The sequence below is a fragment of the Camelus dromedarius genome, chromosome Y, assembly GCF_036321535.1.
Source record: "Camelus dromedarius isolate mCamDro1 chromosome Y, mCamDro1.pat, whole genome shotgun sequence".
In the NCBI taxonomy this organism is placed as follows: domain Eukaryota; kingdom Metazoa; phylum Chordata; class Mammalia; order Artiodactyla; family Camelidae; genus Camelus; species Camelus dromedarius.
In genome coordinates, this window is record NC_087473.1 from 15954953 (window position 1) to 15967271 (window position 12319).

Consider the following 12319-nt stretch of genomic DNA (forward strand, 5'->3'; position numbering starts at 1 on the left):
CCGCATTTCGCTTTGGGGGAAATGAGCAAGTGCTGATATAAATAATTGTCACAAGCGGTGAGCATCAGCACGTTCCTTAGACCCAGCCTTGCAGAGCGCACTTGGTAAGTGCTGGGAAAGTATGCGTCTGATGAACAGATCAACCAGCCTTCCTCCGAAGCCACCTCCAGACAGGCGGCTCCCAGAGGCCCCGGAGTAGCTCCGTGTTTTCTCTTGTGATGTTTAGCAGGCCCTCGCTTACCCTGTGCATAGGCTTGGGTGGCAGTAACAGTTCCTTACATTGACGTAGCAAGTGCTTTGTTCTTTATGAAAGACTTTGTGCACGTAGCATCAGGCTCAGTCCTTCCGTGGTCCTGCTGTAAACCAGCCAGGACACAGGTGATTCCTGTCCTCTACGTACCGTCAGGCTCAGTCCTTCCATGGTCCTCTTGTAAACCAGCCAGGACACAGGTGACTCCTGTCCTCTACGTAGCATCATGCTCAGTCCTTCTGTGGTCCTGCTGTAAACCAGCCAGGACACAGGTGACTCCTGTCCTCTTGTTGCTTTTCTTGTTTTCTCTCTCTTTATTTTTTTAATGGCAGTACTGAGGATTGATTGAACCCAGGACCTCGTGCATGCTAAGCACACGCTGTTCCACTGAGCTGGACCCTGCCCCCACCCCCCGTGTTTTTTTTAAACAGAAGAAATGGATGGAAAGCTGTTACGCAACTCACCTGGGGGGGGTATACTGATTGCTAGCGGGAATCCAGGTCTCGTATCTTTTCAATCTAATGTTCCCTATCGTTTCCTTCATTTTGTTTTGATGCCTTTTGATCCAAACACACATGAAAGGTTAGTTGGTTGAGAATTTATTGTCTCTGGGAAATACTTCAGCTGATTTGCAAATAACAATGCACTTGCGAAGGTACCACATTAAATATTTGTGAACAGGAGAAGGTGCACTTCTCTTGGAAAAGCCAGGTGGTTTTTTTGTCTTCCTTTTGCGAGAATCCTAGTAAACCTCAGGTGGTGCAGAGAAGGCGTGTGTGGATAAAGCAGAAGCTGATGGACTGAGGGTGAGCGTTCAAAGTTCCCCCTGAATTAGATGATAAATGCATTGATTTTTTCACTATTGAATCTTACTATTCAAATTTCACATCTGAATGATATGATTTGAAATGCCTAATGAAATGTTGAACTGACAAGTGAAATTACTTAGTGACTTCAGAGATTAGAATATTTTCACTCGGTGTACCGACTACGCCAGTCTCTCACTTACACATTAAGGGTCGTTCTAGCTTAGGAAAAGCTATCTTCTCTAATGTCGTTACCACCTTGTGTAGACCTACAGAGGGGAGAGGGGAAGCTGGTGTTCCACGCCTGAATAGTCACAAGCTGTCAGTGCCCAGGCAGGCACGTCAGGCTAGCGGTGGGTCGGAATGCCTCTTCCGCTTTGTGAGGGAATGAGACACTGTCATCCTATCACAGAACAAGAGGGGGACTCCACCCCCAGTTATCTTAAACTAGCTTTTCATTGCGTCTGCCCAGGGCTGCTCTCCCTATGGTGGCAGAGCCCCTGCTGTTCCCCTGGGTCCCACCCGGATTTACTCATTAGTGTTCCGCATACTACATGTTTTACTGCTTTATTGACTTGGCTTTTGTCTGCCTGCCCTGGAATGAAGGGGGCGGGCCAGGGAGTGCTCTGTTCTGTCCACTGCTGTCTTCCCAGCACCTGGCATGGTGCCAGCTCTGTCAGCAGGTGTTCAGAGAATGAATATATCGATGAACTAAGGTGTCATCTATTCAAAGAACAAAGACGGTGGATCCTTCAAGTCCAGTGACCTGGACAAAATAATGCAGCTAGTCAGTGGTGCAGCTGGGACGACAGTCCAGGTGTCTAACATGCTTCTTCATATCCCTCACCTGCCCCCACGTGGATAAAGTCATCCTCTTCTCAGTGGCTTGTATGTGGGCGTGTGGTCAGCTGAATACTGTCCCCAAAGGAGGTCCGCCCCCTAACCCCCAGGACTGTAGATACAGCATCCCCATGGCCAGAGGGGTTGTGTAGATGTGGTTTAGGTGAGGGTCTTGAGATGTGGAGCTGATCCCGGGTTATCTGCGCATACCTAAACTAAGCACATGTCTCCTTGAACGTTGATGACCCACTGTGGTTTGGGTGTGTTTCCCACGGGACCCAAATTCACACTTCACTGCAGTGTGACACACTCAACGATGTATGTCTGTATAGTTAATGTGTTTCTTTTTCCAGTATAACTGGAGTTGTTTTAAAAAATAATTTCTTATTTTCAATTTTCAACCTCTTTACGGCTTTATTTCTTCTTGGAATGTCATTATTCTGCAGAGGATAAGTTCAGAATAAATTCCATACAATTGGATGAAGGAAAGCATTGCCAATACATGGGTGACAGGGCCCTTGAGGAAACACAGCTGTCATTCAGATTTGGGTGGCATGGCCATCAGCGTGTTAAAAATGGAGACGTCTGCTGGTGCTGAGATGCAGGAGCCTCCGTGGGAGGAGGGCACTGGGGGTTCTCCCCTCTGACGGCCAGCAAGGCAGAGGGACCTCAGTCCTACAGCCAATGGAACTGAATTCTAGCAGTGCTGGGATGAGCAGAAATGCAAGTCTCCTCTAGAGCCCTCTGCGAACACCTGGATTTTTCTCCCCGAGTGAGACCCATCCTGGACCCTTACCTCCAGGTCCCTGGGTCACACACTGGTGTTTTTAAGCCTCTTAGTTGTAACTTCTTATAGCAGCAATAGCGAATGACTGCAGTAAGTAAACACGACTTTTTTTTTTTTTTAATTTGCTTTGTTTTGGATAATAACTATTCAGAGAATTGGTGTAATTGAGTTCACTGAACAGGAGAGAAACAGTTGACACAAATGTATAACGCCTCGTAGGGAGAATAATTGAATAATTAACGTGTAGAGAGGCTCTAACCTTGTTCAGAACTCGAGTAAGGAAGGGTGTAGGTTCCTTGACAGCAGATGGCAGCTGTGAAAATGCGTGAAACATCTGCCTGCATTCTTAGGAAGCAGGCAGTTCAAAGAGGAAGACTGGCAAAGACTACAGGAGGAAAAAGGGAAAAGCATGAAGGGAAGGTAGACTACCCCCCACCCCACTCTGGGTGCGACCTTCTCTGCTCTGACGACAGAGGCCGTTGGAGAACGCTGTGTGAGGTAGTCGCTCAGGCCACCTGGGTCAGTGTGGGCGAGAGAAGAGAGCCCCCTGCCATGCCCCCCACCTCCTTAGCTGGCGCGTGGAGTGCTCTGAGTTCCAGAAGCCAAGAGCAAAAGCAGCCACGGTGTGTAACTGGAGTCCCCCCCCCGGGGCTTTGCCTGCCGGCTCTGTCCCCTCAGGCTGGGCTTTTACCTCTACTGTCTGGAGAGTCGTGGGCAGGAGAAAGAGACTAAGATGAAAGCCAGAGGTACCAAATGTCGGGTACCTGTTGGTAGCCAGTAAAGGAACGGGAGAGAGCACTCAATACTGGTGGCTCCTCTATTCTGTTAATTACTCGATTTTTTTTCTAATGCCAGGCCCTTCATTACCCACCAGCTGACTGCTGCCTCTTATTACAGATAGGGTGTCCGTGTATGTGGAAAATCCAGCTAGAAACCTGCATCTTAAAGTATGTGTCTGGTGTTATGCTGTCTTGGGTTATCTCTGGCTTTATGTGCATGCCCCAGTGTTCGTGTTTAGGCCTGTCGCTCTCCACAGTGTCCTCTGAGACTGGTGATGCCTGAGCCTCAGTTTTCTCAACTGTGAAATGGAGACACGAAGCTAATCAGTGTTACCATGGGGAGTAAATTGGAAAAGTCATGTAAAAAGTGGGTTTGAAACACTCCAGCCCTCTAAACATGATGATTACAGCTAATATTTAGTAAACATTGATTGGATAAGATAATAAGCCATGCTCATGACTGGTTACACCCCGGTGTGAGTCTGTCATGAAATTTTAAAGTCCTAGCTTGCTTTCTGCAGGCTGCGTAGGATTTACCTTTTCTTAAACACTTTATCCTTTTACCCCTTTTCATCTTTGTTCATGAGCAACACGGCTAACCTACATCTATAAAATCTCAGGAAATGGATTATTACTGAGAGTTTTGCTGCCTTTAGGCATTTGATTTTATACCTCTTTACAATTGGCCTTTTTTTTTTTAAATGTGCCTTTGTGTTGTAATTCATACTAAAATTACTTTAATTTCACTTTTGGTGGCATGAAAAAATTAATTTCATTTGGTAGCTGCGATGATACTCAACTGTTTTCTGAGAACCTCTGTTGACCAATTATGTGGTCCAAAGATTAGTTTTATTTGGGATTGGATTTCCATAGTATTCTGCATCTTATGTCCATGGTAAGTTAACTCCCTGCTATGGTCTGAATGTTTGTGTCCACACCCTCAACCCGCCAAATTCCTGTGTTGAAATCCTAACCCCCCAACATGACAGTATTAGGAGGTGGAGTCTTTGTGGGGGGGGTGATGAGATCATGAGGGTGGAGGCTTCATGAATGGAATTAGCGCCCTTATAAAAGAGGCCCCAGAGAGCTCCCTCACCCCTCCCACCTTGTGAGGGCACAGAAGTGGGTTCTCAGCAGACACTGAATCTGCCAGCCCCTTGATCTTGAACGTGTAAGCTTCCAGAACTGTGAGAAATTTCTGTTATTTGCAAACCACCCGGTCCATGATATTTCATGAGTCTGCTGTTTCATGGGGCTGCTGTCAGGTAGTAAATTGTCACTGAGAGGTGAGGATGCTGCTGAACCTAACTGTGGAAGTGGCTTTGGAACTCAGTAACGGGGCAGAGGCCCAAAGTGTTCTGAGGGACCTGCCAGATAAAGCCTGCATTGCTGTATGTAGGTGGTTCTGGGGAGGACTTGGAAAGAAACCAGTAAGCCATTGACAGAGCCTCCGTCTTCTTGGAGAAATGTGCGTGGTCAAGGCCATATTGATGAGGTCTCTGATGGAAATGAGGAGGTGTTACCAGGCAGTGGAGGCCATCCTTGTTGTAAACTGGCAAAGAATAGCAGACTTATGTTCCTGTCCCAGTGTCTTGTGGAAGGTCGAACTTGTGAGCGACGACATTGGATGTTTGAGGCAATTTCTAAGCAAAGTGTTGAAGGTGCAGCCTGGTTTCTCTTGACTGCTTATAGTAAAATACAAGAAGTCAGAAATGACTTACTTAAAGATATGGAACATTCTCAGCCCATAACTGGAAAGCATGAGAGAGCTTGTTGAGAACACAACAGGAAAGGTGTGGCCATGTGGCCAGATACCCATCTGATAAGGAGATAAGGTTAGTCAGCCCTCTAGACTAGCCAGGACCTATTGTTCCAGACAGGGAGGAAGGCAATTCAGAGATCTTCAGGGCGGCTCCTTACGTCAGAGGCCCAGAGTGCAAGGGCCCCAGCCAGCACGGGGCCACTGCAGAGACCTCCCACTAGGGCCAGGCCCAGCAGAGCCGTGAGGCTGGGGCCAACCCCCACTCCCCACATCACCCCATGACCCCAGCCTGTAGAGCAGTGATTCCAGCTCTGGGGAGCCTCTGGCAGGAGACCCAGGTACAGAGGCAAACAGTTGTCATGGGCACTTAGCCATGCCTTTATTTGTGGGCCCCTTTAGTTATTGTCCCCTGAATGTCCAAGTGTATATCCCTTGTAGATCAACTGGTTCTTTTTAAGTTCCAGATTTTACTCTGGGCTATTTTTCTTCAGAAGAAAACATGCAATCAGGAAATCCAAACAGCTTTTAATATCAGCCTTCAGCAAAGCATACTTAGGGAAGTAAATTCTTTATTTCAAAGAAAGTCCCATGTCACCCCCTACAGCTGAGCAGAAATGATTTTGAAATTAACCGTGCCACAGAGTGGTGGTGTTCTGTCTCTTGTTGCGGTTGGTACAAATCTCTGAATTTGTGTTTCAAACTGATAAACCAAGTATGTGTGTTGAGACGGTCTTTTGACGTTCGGGAATGCTCTTTGATAGACACTCCCAGGAAAGCATTCATGCAGACTGGTGTCCCTCTTGGGAGGAAGAACCCCGTATCCATCGCTACGTTGTCCTAAATTTCCTCGGACCCAGCGAGAATGCTCTTACAGCAAGACCTCACATTTAGCCTCAGTGGAGGGGAACTAAGGACTGAATTTAAGATTGGTCTTTATCTTGGGAAGACTGGGAAAGATACATTTGAATCTGCCTTTGAATTTCAACAACACCAGCAGGTTCTGAATAAACAGCCAGATTCTCGTTAACTCCCCAGTAAACTTCAGGCATAAATGAGAGTTGTTGAGAATTTATTCTCTGAGGAAGCCAGGCCACATAATTTTCCAAACACTCCTTTTCTATAAATTGTAAAATGAAAAGAGCTAGTCTGAACGGGTATTGAATAGGCACTCGGCCGTGTTGTACACAGTTGCTGCAGGAAGCCGCTAACTTTGATTTTTATCCTTGTGTATTTGATGAGAAGGAGACAAAAACCAAATCGGTGGTTTGACACTCGTGGAATGCCTCAAGTGCTGGACCAAGCTATGGGGCGTGGACAGTAGGCCACTGCTTTCTGTGTCACTGTCCTCCACCCAAACCAGGCGTAGTATTTCCTGAACTGTCCCTCGACTGTCTGTCTTTGTCTTCCCCCCAGAAAACCCTATTAGCTGGCAATAAAATGGCCATGAGCTGATGACAAATAAGAAAAGCCACTTAGTCTTAAGTACTGAAAGCTAATTTTCCCACCAACCGTAGTTCGATATACAAATCACCAGCCCATATAAACTATGACAGAACAAATGCATTGATTCTGGGGGGAGTGACAGGGATTTTCAGCTCACTGCACTCTTCCTGTCACCTCAGAGGACTGTTATTATCTGTAGAAAAGTAACTGGACAGCATTTATCATTTAAACACCTCAAAAGAGTGCCAAGTGTTAAGTGTTTTTTTTTTTTTAAATTGAAGTATATTTGATTTACATCATTGTGTTAATTTCTGGTGCACAGTGTAGTGATTCAGTTTTGTGTGATATATATATGTATTCCTTTTCATATTCTTTTTCATTATAGGCTGTTACAAGTTACTGAATATTGTCATATTAAGTGAAGGAAGCCAGGAAGAGAAAGGAAAATACCGTATGATGTCATTTATATGAGGAATCTAAAAAAAAAAAAAAAAAACGACGCAAATGAACTTACTTACAAAACAGAAACAGACTCACAGACATAGAAAACAAACTTACGGTTACCAGGAGCAAAAGGGAGTGGGAAGGGATCACTTGGGAGTTTGGGGTTTGCAGACACACACTACTATACAGAAAATAGATAAACAGCAAGGTCCAAGCGTTAACTTGCGAACTTTACGTTATACTTTGACACAGGTGGGATAACTCACGTAATTCTGTTTCTAAGAGTAGTGGGGTTTTTTTTGCAGGCCATGTGTCTGTGTAGCATAGTGAAAAAAGTCATTACATTTATAGAGCATCTTTGGTTGGTTAAAGACCTCTCAGTACTGTCGTTTCGCAATACGTGTACCGTGCACAAATTGTTCCAGTGACTGCTATGGTGCGATGTTGCATTTTGCCAAATAACTTCATTAAACAGCTGCCTTGTGTTTGCAAAACATACCTGGGATCTGTAATTACTTTTCAAAGGAGCAGTCAATTGATGAGGGGGCCAGATTGGTCAGGGTGAAGGCCGTGACCGTAACTGTAAGCAGCCTTGCTCTGAGAAACACTCAGCTGTCCATGGCGTGGCTTCCGGGGGGTGGCAAGGTGGGGCCTGAGTGTGCTTGGTCTCTCTTTCATCTGCCCCACTGATTGACACAGCTTTGCACAAATCACCGGAGGGGATTCTCACTCCTGCTTTGCGTTTGCGGAAGGGCTGTGGATGGCGGAGTGTCGCCCTGTTCTGTCCGTCCCCACAATGAAGGCTGAGGTTTTGAGATGAATGCCTAGGCAAGGGCAGTCTGCTCTGACCCTTCCTCTTAGAAGGTTCAGAATCTTGTGCAGGGTTGTCATTGTACTTTGATCTACTGCTCTGCTCACCACACCTTACAGTTCTTAGTACCTCCATTCTCAGTTCCCACTGGGCCCCCATCTTGTGTAGCTGATTCTGGCACCCAGCAGCAGGCTGGCACCACACAGGTGTGCAGCAACACAGGCCTTTATCCCTTCTTCCGTCCTGCTGGAGGCCCTGTGATGTGCTTTGGCACCTCTGAGTTTGCTTCTACTCAAACCTGATGCCCCAGGTGCTCCTTGGGTCGCCTGGCAGGAACCCGTTTCCAAGGGAGCTGTTGCATCGCAGCCCTGTTCCCTGGCACTCAGTGTGCACCAGCAACCTGGGAGGATGCAGCTCCTCCTGCTGCTGACAACGGGGGAGGCGTTGGCGGTCTCATCTGTACCATGGGGAAGGGGAGGTGCCAAGGGGTGTCTAGTGTGTAACCCTGTGGAAGAGGGGCGGACCCTTTCCTGTCGCCGGGATCTCTGGTGCAAGGAGACAAGAGACACAGTAGAGGAGTAACCATCGCATCCGCAGGCCTGGGCCACGGCCCAGGTGTGTCATAGTGCAGCTGGGTCAGGTGGCCACCCAGAGAGGACTGTCCTGTCCTCTAGAAGTCCTGTTACCCTGGTGACTGGGTCTGGTGCTTAGTTGCGGTTCAGAATAAATCAGCTTTTGAGAACTGACCTCAGCAATCAAACCTATAACATTGTTTCTTTGGAGAAAATGCCCTCTGACTTCTAGACAGTTCTGAATGGATGATTTCCAAATCAATTCTGGGGCCATAATCCATTTCTGGATAATATATGCTGGGAAAAAAATCTCATGAAATCTTTGACAGCCAACAGCCATAGAGTCTTCCCTTATCGGCTGAAAGATAATAGCTTAAACATTCCGTATCTAAGGCTGTATCTTTCCAAAAAGCACCCTAGCGATTTGGAAACCGCACTGCAAAATAAAACATGTTCATGTCAGAAAAGCTCCCAGAGCCCAGCTGCTCCTGTGGGAAGAAATGGTCATATTTTAAAGGGTGATCTTTTCTGACTTTTTAAATAGAAGATAAAGTATAGTTGGTGCCCCGACCTGCCACGGCCTCATTATGTATCCAGGCCGTGTCACTAGCTCATCAAATGCGTTCCTTCCCCAGCGACATCCTGGTGACATAAATTAGAACATCCCTGAGCTGCAGACTCATCTCCCCTGTGGTACCCAGAGGGCTTTGTGCCTCTGGAACATAGAGGAAACTTGAAAATGATTCTGACAAGGTAGGGTAGAACATGGTAAACAACTTATTTGTAACCTACACACACTCAAGAGCTTAGACTTCCATGGACTGGGGTTCTGCGATGACTCGGCTGTCTACGGTCTAAGAGCCGATTTCACCCCGGGGAAGCCGGTGGAGTCAGAGAACGTGATTGTACGTAGCTCTCTAAGGTCTTTCCCGATAGGAAATATATTATCTTCTGTTGAGGTGTGTCCCGTTGTGTGCTTGGCATAATGGTCGTATTCATTCCATTTTTTTTATAGTAAATTTTTGTGTGTTTAACAATTTTTGATTTCATAGTAAATAACCTGGGAAATCCATTGTATGAGTGGCAGTGCCTGCTTTGACGAGCTGTTTCTTTACCCATCCAGGTGCTTTTAGCGAGCAGCTTCGTGCCGGTGTATGCAGGGCTGAAACCAGTGGAGTACAGAGGGCAGGTATGTTCTTCTAACCCACGAATTAGCAGTGCTTCCCTTGTTAATAAGTTCCCTTCGAGAGACATAGTTTTATCATTATTTTGGTGGCTCCAACTCAGCTTATATGTCGTTTTTTCCATAAATGGTTTAGTTTCCGTTTAGCAGAAAAGAAGTACAAGGGCTGGGGTACTTCATTGTCAACATCTTGAGATTGAAAGTGATTGATGGGGATGCTCTCTCTCTTTTTTTTCATCTGTTAAAAAAAACTACCCTTATTTTTATATATATAAAGGAGCAAAAGACGTTTTAAAAATATATTTAATAAAGTTCTATTCACAGCCCCTTCTATAAAGAGCTAGGAGCAGAATGGCACTGTCGGTTGGGGGGGGAAGACATCAGGTCACCCCACAAGTGAGCTCCCCCACCGCCCCGACACACACACACACATCATTCCATCCCTCCCCGAGGGTTCCCTGCTGGGCAGCCAGGCCTTCACTTGCCAAGATGTGTCTGTCCAGGATGGGCAGAAACAGCCAGAGAAGACAGGAGAGCTGTTTTTGGCACCTGGCCCTGAAGGCAGGAGGCCTTAGAGACATTCAGAGGAGAGCACGCACCTGCAGCCTGCTGTCAGCACTGCCCAAGGGCATTTCGGCCAGCTCCCTTCTCACTCTGCACCAGGTTCTTACTGAATGTCCACCATCCTACCCCAGCCCGCTCCACGGCATGCACTCACTTCGTAAACAAACTCGGTGTCTACCTAACACTCAACCGAGACAGGCCTTTTGTAATCAGTGTCTATGTAACACACACCAGAGCTAAGTACTTTATAACCAAACACAGCATCTGTTTGACACACAAAGAGAAGCATTTTACACTCAGATACAGTATCTATTTAACACCTACTCAAGATCAGGCACATATTTATGGATGGATAAGTACCATTTGTTTTCAGTTTATGTTGTATGCATGCATGCATAAACATGCACACGGAAAGTGTGTAATAGCTGCCATTCATCCGCTTTGAAGGCCCAGCAGAGAGTCCGTGATTAATGACTTAATGCTCTGACAGCGAAGGAATTGAGTCTTACACATCTCTTAGCTAACATAATCAGGGAACTGTGTTCTGACCTCATCAGTCCTCACGACTTTCTTGTTCTGAGTTTTCCTGGTCCCTCCAGCCGTTTGCTGCACTTCTGATAGGATTCTTGGTCCAAACCAGTCTCCCCTGGAATGGCTGTCTAAAAGGGACAATGAGGAGGGGGGAGGGGGAGTACCTGGATGAGGCTGTGTAAGACACAAGGATGGGGCACCCAAGGGTGGGCGTCACGTCCAATGTGGATGCTGTTGATCAGCCATATGCATGGATACGTTACTTGCAGTGATGCGCTTATATGCAGCAGGCTAAAACCGTCTTTGTGACCAGTTAGACACATAATATACTCTGATTTATTTTTCTAAAGCAATGTAAAATAACTTAAGCATAAGCTCATGGAAAGCCTGGTTTTTCCCTATTTTTGATACTGCGTCTCAGAGCTAGCAGAAACCCAGTTACCAAGTAGCATATGTTTGTTGTCACTTAAAAATCTGAGAGGTGTCCCATTTTACATAATGTATTTTCCCTCTTAGAGCAGTAAAAATCCTCATTTATCTTTAGATACAAATTTTGAATAAAGATGCTATCAAAATCAACCTTACATTACGATTATGAACTTTAATTTTATGAACTGAAACATAGTGATTTTACATCACGTTGTTGCTTTATAATATGTAATAATTACGACAGAGATGGCTAAGTGTCTTTAAAAAATGCACACAAAATGCTCAGGGGTTTCATGAGATTATATATTATCATCAAAAGTGGAATTAGAATCCAAGAGTTGGAATTGCTGATGTGATGGATACATTAAGAGGTGGTGACTGAGAAGGTGGGGTGTAGAAATAGTATCTCAGTGAGAGAAAGAAAACGGGAGGGAAAGGATGATGGAATCAAGGTTAGAACAGAGCCCATAAGCCTAGTGGCTCTGAGACTGAGCGGAACATTTCTGTTGTATAAATAGTAAAGACTGTTATGAAGGGGGTGCAGGTGAGAGACGCTCCTAGTTTCTTCCAACATACACTTTCCTCTTCCTCCTTAGTAACAGAACCCCAGTTTTTAGCTGGACCTATTGCTGTGAAGCAAAAAGGCCACGTTCCCTAGCTTCCCTTGCAGCTAGGCGTGGCCACCTACTCAAGTGCTGTCCAAGGTGAGGTACGCTGAGTTACTTTGGCACTTACAGGAAGGGAGTGGTATACCTTTGTTTTCTTCTTGCTGCCTGAAACTCAGACGTGATGACCAGAGCTCTAGCAGCCATTGTGGATCATGAGGCCACAGATCACACCTTACGTATCAAATAATGAGCTAGAAAGACCTGGGCCCTGAAGGACTTGAGGAGGAGGACCTTACTAGTTTACCTTCTATATTCCTTTTACCAGAAAGAAGTAAAACTTCTCTTGTTATTATGGCTTTCTATCAGATGCATGAGGATCCACTCTCATTTCCTCAGTTTCCTTTTCTGTAAAAGGAGGAAACTGAGCATACTACCAGTGTACCTTCCTATCCAGTTGGGTTCTTGTGAAGGTCAAATTAAATGACACATGAGAAACTGCTGAATAAACCC

General features: G+C 45.9%; 1 protein-coding gene across 9 annotated transcripts in view; it reads left to right on the plus strand.

The window, feature by feature from the left end:
• LOC135320316 (patatin-like phospholipase domain-containing protein 4) overlaps positions 1 to 12319 on the plus strand; it is a 90578-nt gene that overhangs the window by 6779 nt on the left and 71480 nt on the right. For all 9 annotated transcript variants that reach the window (XR_010379543.1, XR_010379544.1, XM_064483415.1 and 6 more), the window contains exon 5: positions 9618 to 9683. Coding sequence is in view for 7 of the 9 variants with exons in the window: in XM_064483415.1 (XP_064339485.1) it covers positions 9618 to 9683 (66 nt within the window). In the remaining 2 variants the exon portion in view is untranslated. The remainder of the gene's footprint in view (positions 1 to 9617; positions 9684 to 12319) is intronic.